General features: G+C 41.8%; 1 protein-coding gene across 1 annotated transcript in view; it reads right to left on the bottom strand.

The window, feature by feature from the left end:
- LOC149240224 (embryonic stem cell-specific 5-hydroxymethylcytosine-binding protein) overlaps nt 1–17,828 on the bottom strand; it is a 257,648-nt gene that overhangs the window by 119,180 nt on the left and 120,640 nt on the right. Inside the window, exon 5 of the mRNA XM_089373656.1 lies at nt 13,924–13,989. Within this exon, the coding sequence (XP_089229782.1) occupies nt 13,924–13,989 (66 nt within the window). The remainder of the gene's footprint in view (nt 1–13,923; nt 13,990–17,828) is intronic.

Genomic DNA, 17,828 nt, shown 5'->3' with positions numbered 1-17,828 from the left:
TTTTTAACATTTCATATCATGTTAACAGTTAGAAGTTAGGACTTAGAAATATCTTCGATATTACTTCTTGTAATGGTTAAACTTGGCTTACAAGTACAACTTGTTACTTTGGTGATCAATGATGATAAATGTTATTGAATTTTCAATTCTGAAAGCTTGAAGTTGAAACTTTAATATTGAATTTGATGAATCATGATTTATAAGACTCATGGACATGGTTGATGACGATTATAATTTCTAGATGATTGATGTGATATGGTTCAATGATCAATTTATGTTTTTTTTATGTTTTTTATGTCTATTTCATCATTCTACATGTTTTTGTTGACATATATGTATCAAAAATTAAAAAATATATATATATTTTTAAAAAATCGCTCCCCGATTCGCTCCCAAACCGGGAGCTTCTGAAAATGGTCGCTCCCGCTCCCGCTCCCCGCTCCCAAGTAACATTGGGCTTACCCAACTGAGAGAAAATTCTCCATCACTTCTCCTAGTCTCAGTGTCAGGCTATCTGACCTCTGCATAGCTCCCAGACCCTCTGCATCAACTCCAGCTTCTCTGCGCCAACATTGGACCTCTCTGCGTCACCCACACAGGCCCTCTAGTGACTTCACAGTCTGTTGCCTCTGTGTCTGCTTGAGAGACTCTGCATCTTCCTCTCCAACCTCTGCGCTGGTCTTCTGGTGTTGTTCCCGACTCTTTGTTCCGTACTTACTGCCTCCTACTGCTCTCCAAACCACTGGTTCAAATTTCTCAGCTAACCCTGCTCCAGAAATCGAACTAACTGGTCTCCCTCAGAGTGTCCTCCAACTAACCCTCAAGCCTCTTCTTATACTTTTCTCGTTGGTCCATTAACGACCAAGATTAAATCTCTAATCAACGGCTAAGATTAGATTTGGCTTGATCCATGACTTTTGGAACCTTCTAACCCAGTTTTATATTAATCCTCATTAATATTTTATTTTCCCTAAGTTTAGACTTAGGAACTCCATTAAAAATATTAATTATTTTAATATCTCCCAAACCTGGTACAATTTGTCCAAACCATTTTTAGGTCTTGGAGATCTCATGTGCTTTAGCCTCTCCACCAATTTTCATAACTAGAGCACATCCGATGCTACCCCAAGTCAACACTCCCTCTTAGCGAGGATTGTGCTCTAGTAATACTCCACACTGAGCATTACCCTGATCATCCGGCACCAGTCCCTGTGCTGATGCTAGGCCTCCCTACCCAACGTCCTCTGCATTGCTGCCCATGGCCTTGCCATCGCCATTGTTGCATTCGTATGGAAGCTCCATCTGCATCCATGCTACTGCTGGTCCTTCTTCCCAACGTTGCATCTGCACTACATCATCTTCTCATCATGTTGCATCATGCTACTATTGACTGCTACTGCACTGCAACGTCACCCCCATTTCTGCTACTGAAATGGATTCTTTATCATCCCCATCTTTTCCCTGAAGTAATCGAACTTTGTTCTTCCAAGGGCCTTGGTGAGGATATCTGCCACCTGTTCTCCTGTAGGAGTGTAGCTCAACTGTACAGCTCCTCGTTGGACACAGTCTCTGACAAAGTGACACCAGATATCAATATGCTTTGACCAATCATGAAACACTGGATTCTCAGAGAGCTTGATGCAACTCTGATTATCGCACATGATCCTAGTCGCCTCCATCTTTCTTCTAAATAGGTTCACAAGCAATTTTCTAAGCCATATGGCCTCACATGAAGCTGTGCTCGCAGCCATATATTTTGCCTCAGCTGAGCTCAGAGCCACGGATTTCTATTTCCTACTACACCAGGAGGTCATTCTTGATCTAATGTTGAAACAGTACCCAAAGGTACTTTTCTGATCCACAGAACTTCCTGCCAAATATGCATCAGTAAGTCCACTCAATCCGATATCCTTACTCCTGGTGTACAAGAGTCCATAATTGATTGTTCTCTGTAAATACCTGAGAACATGTTTGGTTGCTGCCCAGTGCGCAGTTTTCAGCTCCACCATGAACTAACTGAGGGTGTTGACAGCGTAGCAAATGTCTGGCCTGGTATGGACCAGATACATCAAGGACCCTATGAGCTACCTGTATAAGGTGGGATCAACATCCTTGTCTTCTAATCCATCGATCTTCTTCGAGTTGGTGATCATTGGAGTAGCCATCGGTCTACAGTCCTCCATCCTGAATCTCTTCAGGATTTCTGTAGCATATCTCCCTTGCCCAAAGAAGATCTCCCCCTTCTGCTGCCAAACCTCCAACCCCAGGAAATAATGCATTCGTCCCAAATCCTTCATGTCAAATTCCGTGGCTAGATTCTTCTTGCAGTCCCCGATGAGCCTGGATGATCCTGTCAAGAAGAGATCATGCACATATAATACTAAGATTAGAGGCTCATTTTCTATAACCAGATAGTAGAGATTTGGATCTGCGTCACTCTTGACAAATCCCATTTTTTGCAAGTAGCCATCGATTCAACCATACCATGCTCTAGGTGTCTGTTTTAGCCCATACAAGGCTTTCTTCAATCTGCATACATGAGACTTCTTCTCATGTGTCTCAAAGCCCTCTCGTTGTTCGATGTATACCTCTTCTTTTATCACTCCGTTCATAAATGTTGTTTTGACATCCATCTGATGAATCTCCCACCCCATCTGTGTTGCAAGAGATATCACAGTTCTAATAGATGTATACCTGGCTACCAGGGCGAAGGTATCTCTGTAGTCAATTCCTTCCTTCTGAGCATACCCCTTAGCCACAAACCTGGCTTTGTATTTTTCAACACTGTCGTCTACAACGTATTTGATCTTGTAGATCCATCTCGAACCTACCACTGATATGTCTTGAGGCCTTGGCACTACCTCTCAGACATCGTTCACCATTATGGAGTTGTACCCCTCTACCATGGCATCCAGCCAAACCTAATTTTGAGCTGCCTCCTGAAAACTAGCAGGATCCCCATATTGAGCTACTAACGCTTGATATCTATCTGGATGTTTTCCTCCCTCTTATTCTTCCTTGGCGCACTGATGAAGTCCTTTGCATCTCACAGAAATCTGACAAAGTTCCCTGCTCGTTCTTCCTCTGCCAACAAGTTCTTATGTTAACTCCTCATCCTATGATTCTTCTTGACCCGAAGAAGAATTCTTTTCTTCCGTTGGTTGAAAAGGTTTGACCAACGATTCCTCTTTTGGCTACTCTTCAGAAGGTATTTCTCGAGATTTTCTGAAAGCCCTGTCCTCTATGAACTTCACATCTCATCGAACTACTACCTTCCTACTCCCTGGAAGATAGATTATGTATGCCTTAGTTTTCTCACTATATCCCACTAGATACCCTTTCTCTGCAGTTTGATCCAGCTTCTTCCTCTTTTCCTCGGGTATGTGTCAATATGCCAAGCTCTCAAATATCCTGAAATGACTGACTTCAGGTGTCTTCCCTGTGAAGACTTTCTCTAGAGTAATCTTGCCCAATGCCTGATGAGGAGTTCTATTCTGAACATAGACTGTTGTATTGCATGCTTCTGCCCACAAGAATTTTGGCATATCTTGATCATACATCATGGCCCTCGCTGCTTCTACAATAGTCTTGTTCTTTCTTTCAGCCACTCCATTCTGCTCCGAATTGTAAGGAGTTGTCTACTCTCTTCTAATGCCCTCCTTAGCGCAAAAATCAGTGGTCCTTATCGACATACTCTCCACCATTATCTGAGCGCAAAACTTTTATTTTCTTCCCAGTGAGATTCTCCACCAGAGCCTTGAACTCTTTGAATCGAGGGAAAACCTCATCCTTGGTTTTCAGAAAATAAATCCAAGTTTTCCTTGAGTGGTCACCAATGAAGGTGAGGAAGTACTCGACACCACAAAGAGCTTTAGTGGACGTGGGTCCGCAGATATTTGAGTGTATCAATCCTAGTACACTCTTGGCTCTGTTTTTACTTCTAGGAGATGTTGCTTTGGCATACTTTCCTAGAGCACATCCTCTACACACATCATCTCGTTCCGTACTAAGATCCGGAACTCCTGTTACAACGCTCCTAAGAATTCTCAGAGCCCCATGGTGCAAATGTCCCATTCTTCTGTGCCATAGTTCGTTCAAATCCTTGTCTCCATGACTGCCTATTAGTGCTATTGGCGATTCTAGTTGTAGTTTGTACAACCTGTTACTTTTGATCTCGATCTGCACTTTCTTTTTCCATCTTAGGTGTTTGACATATACTTTCTCCTCGATGAAGAAAACGGCATAGCCTTTGCCTTGAAGTTGCGACACGGAAAGTAAGTTCATCCCCAATCCTGGTACATGCAACACATTAGTAGCACGGAACCACTCTCCTGTTTCTGTTTGAAAAACTATGGTACCCCTCCCTACTGGAGTCCACTTTGCCTTGTTCCCCATGGTGATCTGAAAGTTCATCTTCTTGTCCCAATGATCTGAGAAACATTTCCGGATTCCCATCATATGCCAAGAGGCTCCACTGTCTATATACCATACCTCTGGTGATGCAGAGGTTGTCACACAAGCCACTTCTTCTTCCGGCCTGGAAGCCAAAATAAAGAAATTGAAATCACTCTCTTATGCAATTTTTTGAAAATCTGTGCAAGTCTCCTGACGTAGATGCCTCTGCATCATGGTCTCAACCCATAATTGATTTTCCCTTCCTGTCTCTGATTACTTCCTCTGATACCATGTGAAAATTATATCACCCAACAACTAGTTTATTTTACCTACTTATTTCCCAATAAGTTATTTATGAAAATCCTTCAATAAACATTAAAATAAATTATGTTGCATTTATCACACCATAATACAGAAACAAACACATGCACAAGAATCAACACATATTTTGGACAACAGCCCCCGGAAAAACCCAATGTGGGAAAACCGATGCAGCAAGGGAGGATTTTATTATTCAGCAATTCTTCAGTACAATTGGGTGCCAAACTGGCTTACCCAACTGAGAGAAAATTCTCCAGCACTTCTCCCAGTCTCAGCGTCAGGCTATCTGACCTCTACGTAGCTCCCATACCCTCTACGTCAACTCCAGCTTCCCTGTGTTAGCCCTGGGCCTCTTTGCGTCACCCACACAGGCCCCCCCAGTGACTGTGCAGTCTATTGCCTCTGCGTCTGCCTCTCCAACATCTGCGTTGGTCTTCTAGTGTTGTTCCCGACTCTCTGTTCCGTACTTGCTACCTCCTGCTGCCTCTCCAAACCACTGGTTCGAATTTCTCAGCTAACCCCGCTCTAGAAATCGAACTAACTGGTCTCCCTTAGTGTGTCCTCCAAATGACCCTCAAGTCTCTTCTTATACTTTTCTTGTTGGCCCATCAACGCCCGATATTAAATTTCTAATCAACGGCTAAGATTAGATCTGCGTTGGTCTTCTAGTGTTGTTCCCGACTCTCTGTTCCGTACTTGCTACCTCCTGCTGCCTCTCCAAACCACTGGTTCGAATTTCTCAGCTAACCCCGCTCTAGAAATCGAACTAACTGGTCTCCCTTAGTGTGTCCTCCAAATGACCCTCAAGCCTCTTCTTATACTTTTCTTGTTGGCCCATCAACGCCCGATATTAAATCTCTAATCAACGGCTAAGATTAGATTTGGCTTGATCCATGACTTTTGGAACCTTCTAACCCAATTTTATATTAATACCCATTAATAATTTATTTTTCTTAAGTTTAGACTTAGGAACTCCATTAAAAATATTAATTATTTTAATATCTTCCAAACCGGGTACAATCTGTCCAAAGTTTGATCTGCAAACTCGCCGCCCCGAAAAATGTCTGCAACACAGCTGATTTTTAAATCAGCGATATCTCTCTTATCCGGATTCCGATTCAACGGATTTTTTTTCAAATTGGGAATTTTTTCGCCAACAACTTAGATCTGCAATTAGATTCTACAGATTTCGCACCAGAACGTACAGATCTAATCTGCAAACTCACCGCCCAAAAAATTCCTGCAAAAAAATTAAAAAAATACTCTGTTTTGCCCAAGAAAGTGCTCTGATACCACTTGTTATAGATCTAATCCAAAAATATATGATAAATAACAAATATACCCAAAAAATAACAAGATCTGAATATAGATAGAAATGTTTCTTTATTGATCAAACCCTTAAGGTAGGGCAACACCATACATTCACTCCTTAAGGAAGGAGAACACTCCACAAGCCATATGCCTGTTCATACAATATTCCTTGACATCTCTCAATGGGGAGTCTCTAGCCTCTATATAGGCCTCATACATACAATACCATGGGTCATTACCATGGTTCCCTCAATACCATCTATCTAATACCATGGGCTTATTACATTATTGATAACTACTTGTAGTCCATTACATGATACGAGTTAACCACCTTATTTATTACTATGGCTCATCCCATTATTACATTATTCCCTTGGGTACCTCCCTTTGTACCCCCTATTATCCCCCCTAGGTATACTACAGTCAGCCTCAGGACCCTCTGCGTCAGCCCTTTGAGGCACTACGCAGCCTCTGAGAGCCTCTGCGTCACTCCCTCTACCCTCTACATGGATGACGCAATCTCTCTGGGCTTTGTGTTGCCTCTACTAGGCTCTACATAGCCTGGACTGACTGCTGCTCTCGCTCTCTTTGCTTCTGTGCTGGTCTCCCAGTATTGTCCTTGCCTCTCTGCCTCATACTCACTACCCCTCATTGTTGATCACTGATTCAACTTTGCTTAGCAACCCCGCTCTAGCAAAATGAATGACTGATCACTCTGGTGTATTCTCCAACTGGCCTTCAAGCCTCTTCTTATACTTTTCTCATTGGTCCTTCAACAGCGGAAATTAAATCTCTAATCAACGGCTAAGATTAGATTTGGCTTGATCCATGACTTTTGGAACCTTTTAACCCAGTTTTATATTAATACCCATTAATATTTTATTTTTCCTAAATTTAGACTTAGGAACTCCATTAAAAATATTAATTATTTTAATATCTCCAAAAATGGTTAGAATTTGCCCAAACCATTTATGGGTCTTGGAGATCTCATGTGCTTTAGCCTCTCCACCAATTTTCATGGCTAGAGCGCATCTGATGCTACCCCAAATCAACACTCCCTCTTAGCAAGGATTGTGCTCTAATAATACTCCACATTGAGTATCACACTAATTATCTGCATTGGTCCCTGTGTTGATGCTAGGCCTCCTCGCCCAACATCCTATGCACTGTTGCATCCTGTATTATTGCCCATAGCCATGCCACTGCCACTGTTGCATCTATACGGCAACTCCCTATGCATCTGTGCTACTGCTGGTCCATCGTCCCAGCACTGCATCTGCACTGCATCCCCTCTCATCATGTTGCATACTGCTACTGCACTGCAACTCAGTTACTGAGAAGTAACCGATCCAACCAACTTCTGACATCCCTGTCAGGCTAGAAACACTCCCGATGCTAAAGTTCCCTCTATCGCTAACAAGTGCTCCCTCTACTAACCTGTGCGCTACTGCAACAACTCCCTGCATCTCGCACCGTCGCACACCTCTGTGTGCCATCTTGCACTGGTGCAATACTCTCGTGCCTCTCGCACTATTGCTGCCTGCTAACCTCGCGTTGTCCCGAGACTCCTGCAATGTAGCAGTGAGCACTCTCTGTCGCTCCATCCACATCTGTGTCTACCGACATCCGTCAATCCTACTTCTCCTCTTCGAGGATCCCGTAGCAAGGTATAATCCAAGAGGTTGGTACCTCAAGGATCTTGCCCCTCATCGCCCGTATTCCTTCTGACTACAGCTCGATGTCTCCCCACTTCTTTTCAAGTGGCACATGAGCACTCATGGCACAATCGTCATCCTCCTCGACTTCTTTCTCCACCTTCGTTGGCACTGCCCTCGAGTCAAAAGCCTCTCCGTTACTCTTCTTCCTTGGACATTGGTTCGCAAAATGACCCAGTTCCCCACAATGGAAGCACTTGACCTTGGAGAGGTCCTTCTTCTTCCTCTTCTCTTGCTTTCCCACAGATGCTAGAGTCACATACTCTTCTTCCTCCTTCTTGATCCTGACCCCTTTGCTGCTACTCCCCGCCTTGGTCAGTCATCTAATCTCTTCTTCACGAAGAGTCGCCCACAGTGCTTCCCAATTCAGAGGACTCGCCCTACCCAGTATGCTCTAGACAAATACATCCCAATCCTCGGAAACTGCGTTAAGTGTGGTCCTCACCATTAATTCCTCATCTGGCGTGGCCCCTATGGAAGTTAGTTGGTCAGAGATCTCCTTCGACCGACCAAGGAAGACATCTATCTTCTCTCCCTTCTACATCTGGTATGCCCTTAGCTGATTCTCCAAGAGCATCTTCCTCTGCATGGAAGTATGTTGGTACAATGTCTTCAAGGCATCCCACATCTCCTTTGTCGTTTCCTTCTCGACAATATGTGGTACCACATGATTCTTAGCATTGCCTCCTCGTACCTTTCATTAGCTACTAGGTCAACTGGGATAGCTATCACTCTCGAGACGAAGCCCTTGATACGATGTCTATCTAGAATGGACAAGATCCTGGCCTTCCAGACCACAAAGTTGGACGCTCCGTCCAGCCTGTCCTGATCTCTCAGCCCATTCACGGCCATCTCGCTACTCTTCTGTCGACTCCTCCGAGTCTCTCTACTTCCCTCCTGGAAGTCCTTTGTTCGACTCCTGCTGAGTCTCTCTACTTCCCGTCTAGAAGTTCTCTTCTGGACTCCCTTTGAGTCCTGATTTCCCTCCTGGAAATCCTTCTGCCAACGTCAAGTTGCCCCTCTCCGATCGTCTGTGCAACTGCAACAATGGTCTAGATTCCTTAGCTAGAAATCTGCCTCGGCAGCAACTCCCTCTACCATGGTCTTGCCCTGTTAGATATTGTTTTGACCACAATACCCCACCAGCTTCGCTCTCGCAAACTACCCATAGCCTCCTATGCCCTAGCAACTTAAGGATTGAGCCACTTGGCTCTGCGCAATCCCAGCACCGACAAATCAGCTCCCTCAGCCAACTGCATCAGCCCTCCTGGCCTCTGCGTGAGCCTGATTTTGCCTCTCTCAACCTCTGCGTTGGCCTCTCTCTGCCCCATACTGATGACAGTGCTTTTGCGTCACTCCTTCCTCTATCACTTTCTGCAAGGATCAGAGCTGTCACTCGGGACAGCTAAATCTGCTGCAAATGCTCTGCTAAGCTGACGCCTTCAGTTTTCCTGTGATCTGCAACCACGCTCTAATACCGTGTTGAATTTTCTAAGTCTATCCGTTAGAAAATTAATACATATGCCACTGGTTTATTTCTTCTACTCATTTAAATTCGAACAAGTTATTTAATACATTTAAATATCGAAATAAACACAATACAGTCACAACATCTACAGATCATCAACTGAAAGAAAACAAGCACACAAGTGGCACTGTTATTTTTGGACAAATGTCCCCAGAAAAACCCAATGTGGGAAAACCGATGCAGCTATTCTGAGGGTTATATTATTATGCAATCTATCTGAGTACAACAGGGTGCCTAATCCGGCTCACCCGACAGAGAAAAATACACGGAAGCAATACCTCTATATCCAGAAACAGGTATTCAAAAAACCTGTCCCACAAAACCCTCTCCGACACAACTGAAGCTCAGCGTTGGCCCTTCTGGCCTCTGCGTCAGCCCCAGGGCCCTTTGCGTCAGCCCTCTGAGGCATTGTGCAGCCTCTGAGAGCCTCTGTGTCACTCCCTCTGTCCTCTGCATGGATGATGCAATCTCTCTGGGCTCTATGTAGCTTGGACTGACTGCTGCTCTCACTCTCTCTGCTTCTGTGCTAGTCTCCCAGTATTGTCCCTACCTCTCTGCCTCGTACTCACTGCCCCTCCTTGCTGATCACTGATTCAACTTTGCTTAGCAACCTTACTCTAGCAAAATGAATGATTGATCACTCTAGTGTATTCTCCAACTGACCCTCAAGCCTCTTCTTATACTTTTCTCATTGGTCCTTCAGCAGCCGAGATTAAATCTCTAATCAACGGCTAAGATTAGATTTGGCTTCATCCATGACTTTTGGAACATTCTAGCCTAGTTTTATATTAATACCCATTAATATTTTATTCTTCCTAAGTTTAGACTTAGAAACTCCATTAAAAATGTTAATTATTTTAATATCTCCAAAATTGGTTAGAATCTGCCCAATCCATTTCTGGGTCTTGGAGATCTCATGTGTTTTAGCCTCTCCACCCATTTTCATGGCTAGAGCACATCTGATGCTACCCCAAATCAACAGCAAGCTTATCTCGCAAAACCTTTTATGGGTTTTGAAGATCTTGTGTTACTTAGTCTCTTAGACTCAAATTGAGACTAGAACACTTGTCTGATACTATAAAAAACTAACATGCAATGGTTCCTTGTCTTCTATGAGAAAGGAAAACATTGGCCCAGGAACTTGTTGATGGCCATATGAGTGAGGCAAAGCTCATGCGTGGCTTTTGCACACATGCTAATTTGAATGTTCTAGCCATCTTTTGCATTTTGTTTTTTCTTGTGGCCATCATATGCTATTTCTGTTTCTTTAACTGCATCAACCTCCCAAGGTACATTTCCAGGCCCTACTCAAGTATGAGGATGTGCAGGTGCCAAATCCCAATTAACCAGTGGTAAATTGAACCCGAAGACGGAGGTGGAAAAGGCTCTTGTAATGTAAGATGGAAAGTCATAAGTATGGAATAGAGAGAGATGGGGCTATGCTATCTCAATCATGGCTTTCCCAACTAGTGCCCCTCCTATACCAGTTGGACAGTTAGGGGAGGTCCCACTAGACTAGGATTGAAAATTAACAACCCATTTAAGGTGCAGGAACAAGATCATTGACAAGACCTTTCTTCCTTCCAAGTTACCCTATAATCCATGTCAAAATGCCAAAATACAAATAAACGTAAGCACCCAATTGCAAAATGAATATAATTATGTTTTGATCAGAAGCCCACCTCCCAACATGTACTCTTGGAAAATGGGCGACGAAACGTATGATTGATGCAGGTGGCAGAGATATGAATGGCACATCATCATAGGCTACTAGTGGCTCTTAAGGGCTGTTGGCTCCCGGCTGTAAAAGATGAATAGGAGAAAAGTTTCTCCTAAGGGTCACCCACTTTTGGTGGATAACAAGCCCAACTACTCTCTAATTCAAGGGTTCTAGCAAAAGAACTTATCACCGCTGTCTTGTAGAGTTTGAGTAAGTGCACTGCAAACTGACACTTTTCATAAACGTGCTTTGAATAATATTTTTCAAGGACATCAAAACAAAATTGTAAAAATCAGAATTTTCATTACACAAACAATGCATGAATTAGCATCACAGTACTATAAATGACTATGTAGGCATGCATTACACTCTTGCCACTATACCTATCTCTTTCTTATCTTGTCTGTAAGTGCAGAAAGGTGCAGACTAAAATCTGTTTTATCTGCTGTATGATTAACGCCAACTGTTATAGCCTCTAAAGAACATCATGATAAATTAACTACAACTTCGACACTAAACTGCGCTATAAATTCCATAGCTAATGTGCAACATAGAATTTTATTATGAGAATAAAAACCGATTTATCTAAAAAAATTCAGTAGATTTCCCGTGGTTGTGGAATCTCTATTACCACAACAACGTAAACATTAAAGGAAACAAACCTATAACTATAATTACAAATAATAAAGTATTGTACAAAATAATCACTAAACCTACCATTTATTATTTCGAAAGATTTATTATAAAGATGTTATAAATATTCCAATATCACTTCTATGCAAGAAATTTCAAATAAACATCTCACTTTTTGATATATCAATTTATGACTTTGTCACAATAACAAACTATTCTAGAGGACACTACAGAGGCAAATTTTGTAACTATCGAGGGCTGTTAGGAATGGGTGCGTCATTTTTGATGCCCAAGGAACAAAGAAAATTAATTTTTCTTGGGGTCTTAGAATTGCATCAAACAACTAAGCTAAAGCTTACGGACCCCTCCAAACTCTTCAGATAGTCATCAGATCCAACATAGACACATTGAGCATAACTGGAGACTCCAGAGTGATCATCAAAGCATTGGTTCATAAAACAATTCTGAAAGATAGCAGGCATGCTTCTATCTTTGCAAAAATCAACAAAGTTTTTCACTCCACAGTCAGGGTCTCATTCTATCACATGCTAAGGGACATTAACACCGAGTCAAATTTCCTAACAAATGGAGCATCCTCCCTAGGTTAAGGGGCTTTGGCTAAAAATGGGAGCCATATTTTTTCATTTATCCACTGATGTTTGTGATCCTCTCAAAATTAGTGCCATGTTGCACCTCATTTACTAACCAAATATCTGAACATTAACAGGTGTTTCCAAGCGCATGTACTGGATTTGCAAGGACGCAGGATCTGGTCTATGGCATGAGAGAATTAATCCTCACTTTGGTTTATATTCCACACACCATGGAAACTCTTATGTGAGGTGGGATAACAGGAATCATGGTTTGGTCCGTGAATTCCACTGTGGGTTTTGGTTCCTTTTTGCTGCTTTTAGTTCATGGTTATTATTCGCATCTAGGCCATTCCCCTTGATTGAATGTCATGGTGTTCTTTGGAGCATGTCAAAGAATTCCCTCCACTTCCAAGAATAATTGGAAGCTTTACGTTCATCAAGCAAATCTGGTAAGGAAATTCGTCATATTTCAGCTGCCAATTAAGTGGTCTGGTTTTTCGGGTGCTCTTTTCAGGGATTTAATGGGCATTAAACCCTGGCTAAGGTCTTGCCTCTTGATTCTCAGTGGCTGGATTGGCAGATTGGGACTGGGAAGATTGTTCCCCTGCCTCTCAGTCCTGTCTTTTCACTTGAAAAGTTTCTGGGTTAGTTCCAATGAAGGGTGGATGCCAGGTTGCTTTTAAAAATCTGGAATTCATTCAGGCTACTGTGATTTTCTTGTAACCTTGTACATGTCAACACTCTGGAGTCTGGAGAAGCATCCAGCTATTATGTATACTAGGGACCTCCAGCAAATCCTATGGATCCTTTACCAGCATGATGACAACCTTAATGCCAATGGCATAGCTCTGCACTCGTTTTCACTCAAGATAGCTTATAATGAACAGCAATGTGTCAGTCAGATGAAAATTTTATGAATCTTCTAGTGCAACAAAAACAAAGAATGGATGTGCTCGAAGAGGAATGCAACATGCTTCATGATCTGATTCTAATCCTTCAAAAGGAATCCCTATCTACGGTAACAAATCATCAAGTTTCCAACAACTCAGCTCAAGGTGAACCCAAAGAGGACAAAGAGGCAGTGCATCAATCAGAGGCTATGTAAGCGGACCAGCAAAACTCTCTCCATTCTAAAGGAGAACACGAGGAAGCAGCCAGCTAGCAGTTTTTAGTTAGTCTGTTTGTCTTCTAACTTGTCTGTTTTTTAGGGGTTTACTTCCAGTAGTATACCTGGCTTAAAAGTTGGAATGTAGCAGCCATAATCAACTGCCAATTCCTTATGTAGTCTGTCAAAGTTGTAAGTTTTGTCTAGACTTCCATATAAACTCCTTTGTAAGCTTTCCCATAGCAGCTTTGAATCAGCCAGGTCACAGGTTCAAACCCCATGGAGAGGGGTTGAGGAAGGAAGCCACTTTGGGGGAATTAAACTTCCCAAAGGGCGTCCAGGCTTGACCGAGCCTTGCACCATCCTGGTGATAAGCATCCTACTGTGGGTGATCGGTACTTCTTCCATCCTATATAGGGGTTGGCCCTGGCCTGGCTCAGCCTAGATACAAAAAAAATAAAAATAAAAATATATATATAATATACTCCAATTCTGGTTAACTAAAAAAATGTAACTATCAAGTAACAGAAACATCCACTGACCAAGCTTGCAATACAATAGCAATAGAGATTTTGATGCTTATAGAAGCAACCATTTCTTACCATGAAGCCACGCCAATGCCTTAGAGGAACGTGTAGTCAAAATAGTAAATGTAAAGAGTACTCCTCCTGTAGGATAAAAACATTGCAATATCAGTAGACATAAACACAAATAAATAAAATATACTATCTCTGACACTGACAATATAGCATATAGCTAGAGACCATTATATAATGTAGAAATATAGGTGAACTATTGTAGCAACAACTACGATTGAGTTCGAAATAAAAATGAACACTTTGTTAAAAATGAAAGAGTTTCATCACACATTATGAAGGCATTCCACAACTAGACACCAACTATGGCGTCGAAAATCCCCATTGCTGGGGCAGTGTACCTATTACCACAAAATCTAGCAGGCCTAGTGTAAAACCCTACAAGGCAACCTAGGTCTTATGACAACAAAAAGATTAACCACCACTGTCACCTCAGCAGCCTCTCTCCAGCTGCTTTGTGGTCAAATATTATCTCTACAAGGGAGCCTTCCTTGGAAAGACATAGACGTTGATTGACTAGGGTTCCAATCCAAACAACTCTCCAAGGAGCTTGCAAATAAATAACCTTGAAATATCTTCAATAAAGGAAGGTTCAAGGCTGACAAGAGTCTAATGGTTATGCAAGAAGGTTCCGGTGAATCCTTGGATGCCAGTATAAGATTATAGATGTACAAGTACTCTTTCCACCAACCACAATAAACTAAAGGAAGGCTGTTATAAGTTAGGGTTTCAATGATATGTGGATATACAGCATGCAAAACCATATAACCAAGAATAACCTATAAAAGATGATCTCGACAAAGACTTGGGGCTACTAGAAGAGGTGAGCATGGGATAGGTTAGCAAGCAGCTTTTAATGGCTCAAAATGCACAAAACAGTAGTAAATAACAAAATGTCATCCCTATTTTTAGTGGTAAAATATGCAATAAATGATATATTTTTCATTTTGAACATTAACGAACACAATTCCTACCAAAAGGAAAATAACATATAGGTGCAAAATTGCTATTAAATGCAGATTTATACCAAACCCTAACCCTAGATACCATGAAATAAAGAAAAGAGGAAATTTAGAGTGATCGACCCAACAAGACTAGTGTCTTCATTCAATTGGGCAATGGAGTCAATTAGGACATGATCAAGATAGGATGACCTTGGATGAAGAAGGGTGGAAGACAATTTGCTTCACATGGAAACCCTAGTGATTTTCATTTATAGGAGATTTAAGGTCAAAGGATGCATGAAACATGTTCCTCTAATGGATTCTTGAAGGCAAATTTTGCATAAACATATTGAAACAAGAGTTCATCAAAGATGTTGCAATTTTTATAATGGCTCAAGATAAACCCTAATTTTATAAATTACTTGCAAATGAAAGAAGATAGCATTAAACTTACACCACTCAAACAAGAATCACTTCATCAATCCACAAGAAGGTCTCTACATGCAATAATTGTGGAGAAAGAGAAATAGTAGTGAACATTTACTCGAGGAGAATGATCAATGTGTGTGATGATGATCAAAGGAAAATGACTCCCCTTTATCTATAAGAGCACAACCAAGTCATTTTTTGTTAACTGACAATGAAAAATCCCCAAAGTGTTCAACAAGGCTAATAGGTCACAAGCCGACCTGAAGATAGCTTTACAAAATGATAAATCAGAATATAATGACATGAATTCTCCACATGTATGAGAGAATTAGCTACAATGTGATGTCATCCTCCAAAAACAATCACCTCCATTAAGAATAGTGACAAAGTAGATCTAAACGTGCTCCTCACTCCAAGGGACATCATCAAAGTGAATGGGTGCATCTCCAAGCAACATCTCCTCAACCAAGATGTCATGACCAAGAAGGATTGCATCACCCTCCTATGGCATGCACGAGTGATGTGAAAATCCTGAGACAAAGTGTTAGCCTCAAAAGGAAATGTGTCGGCCCTCCCTAGGTATCCCAACTAATCTCCACCCTCATATGGGCTCTAGAACAAGGCAATGCCCATTGAGTTGGTTTAAGGCCAGCATGGTGGCATCCTAGGTCATCAAGGCACATCATCAATCAAGCTAACATCCTAGCTTCCTAGCTCAACCTTTCAGCATCCAGACGTGCATAAGGGGCCACAGATCCATATGGAGGCTTCTCAAAGTCCAATGATAATCTCTTGAGGGGCAATATTCGGGTTGCAATGTCATATGTGCTCACATCATTGGGCTAGACGTCCTCTTAACTATGTTGGAAAGGTGTCAAGCCATCCCTCAAGGTACATCTAATGTACATGTGATGAACCAACTAAAACATACCCTCAAGATCAAGTGAGATTAACATTATTAGATAATGAAACCATCAAAGTATCATAATGGACCATGATCAAGGCTAGGGGCACAAAAATACTTCACAAAAACCTTGCCCTCAAATTTCTTTCTAGTTGATGGTCTGTAACCAAGCTACCACAATTGTGTTAGGAATGATTAAGCAATTATCCCTATTAGGTGTTTCAAACCCCCAAGTAGAGAGACAGCGACTTCACACAAACCTTGCCTTCAAATTTCTTTCTCGCTGATGATTTGTAACCAAGCTACCACATTTGTGTTAGCAAGTAGCCCTATTAGGTGTTTCAAAACCCCAAGTGGAGAGACGGCTCCTAGGCAGGCCCATCAATCCATAGGTGCATGTGCTAAATGTGGTAATGGAAAAAATTCAAGGAAGATATCACAATCATATTACAAAATGGAGGTACACAATCTTGAGTATAATGATGATGAGAGGGAGCAATTGTAGAGGCCTGAGTTACCCCTTTCCTCAACCCACTTATTCCAACCCTCTAGCATGCCTTTCACTTCAAATATTTTCTTTACTTTCTTGCATAGATTCAATGACTAGATTGTTGTATACTTTTCAAATACCCATTAAAGATGTAGCACTTTATTGCTCAATCAAGTTAGGAAATTATGTGTTCCTTTCATTTAGATAGAGCATGAGATGATTAGGAACTAGATGATCTCTAATGAGGGGAGTAGAGCTCAAGCTAGGAATTTACCCATGTGCTTGTTAGTCCCATCCATCCTTGCATTTTTCATTTTCATTTAGTTGTGGCCATGTTACCCACCAAAATGGGTAACCCCATAGGAGAAAACTTTTCTCCTACATTTGACAACTAGCCAGCCAACAACCCATAACATTCACTTCTCGATGATGATATGCCATATGCCTTTGCTATTTGCATAAGCCATGCACCTCTCACCATCTGGCATTCCACTTGAATGCAAGTGGGTTGCTACTCAACAGGTACTTTGATCATTTTGCAATCAGGTGCTTATACTTTATGTTTTGCGCATTTAGTATGGATAAAGGGGTGATCTAGAAGATTGACAGATCTTGATTGCAAGTGTGTTCTCCCACCTTACTAGGGGGGTTAATCTTTGACCCTAGTCTAGTGGGACCTCTGTTGAGGCCTTAGGGTTATAGGAGGGGCACTACTTGGAAATCTTAGATTGATGTAGTGTGTTCATTCTCCCTTACACCATAGTTAACACTTTCCATGCCACATTATAAGCCCTTTATATACCATCCCCATCCTTCAGGTCTAACTTGTCAGTGGTTCAGTGGGATGTGGCACCCTTTTATCCACATCCTTGAGTAGGGCGGGAAAACATTGACCTGGAGGTTGATGTAGCGAAAAGAATGGAAAAGCATAACATGGCTATAATGAAAGAAAAAGAAAGTCAAAATGCAAAAGATAGTAGGGACATAAGTTAGTTTATGGGAAAAACCCTAGCATGAGCTCTACCATGTTCATTAGCCATCGTCTATTTCATGAGCACTTGATGCCCCTCATTGAAAGGAACCCTTGCATGTCCCAAACCATATAAGCGATATGTGAAAATTCCTCAACCGGAATCCCTACTGC

Source organism: Pinus tabuliformis, chromosome 8 (assembly GCF_031772625.1).
Source record: "Pinus tabuliformis cultivar Carrire ecotype Pingquan chromosome 8, CPIR1, whole genome shotgun sequence".
Taxonomy (NCBI): Eukaryota; Viridiplantae; Streptophyta; class Pinopsida; order Pinales; family Pinaceae; genus Pinus; species Pinus tabuliformis.
Note: the sequence above shows the minus strand (reverse complement) of the source record. Positions and strands in the feature narration are given on the sequence as shown.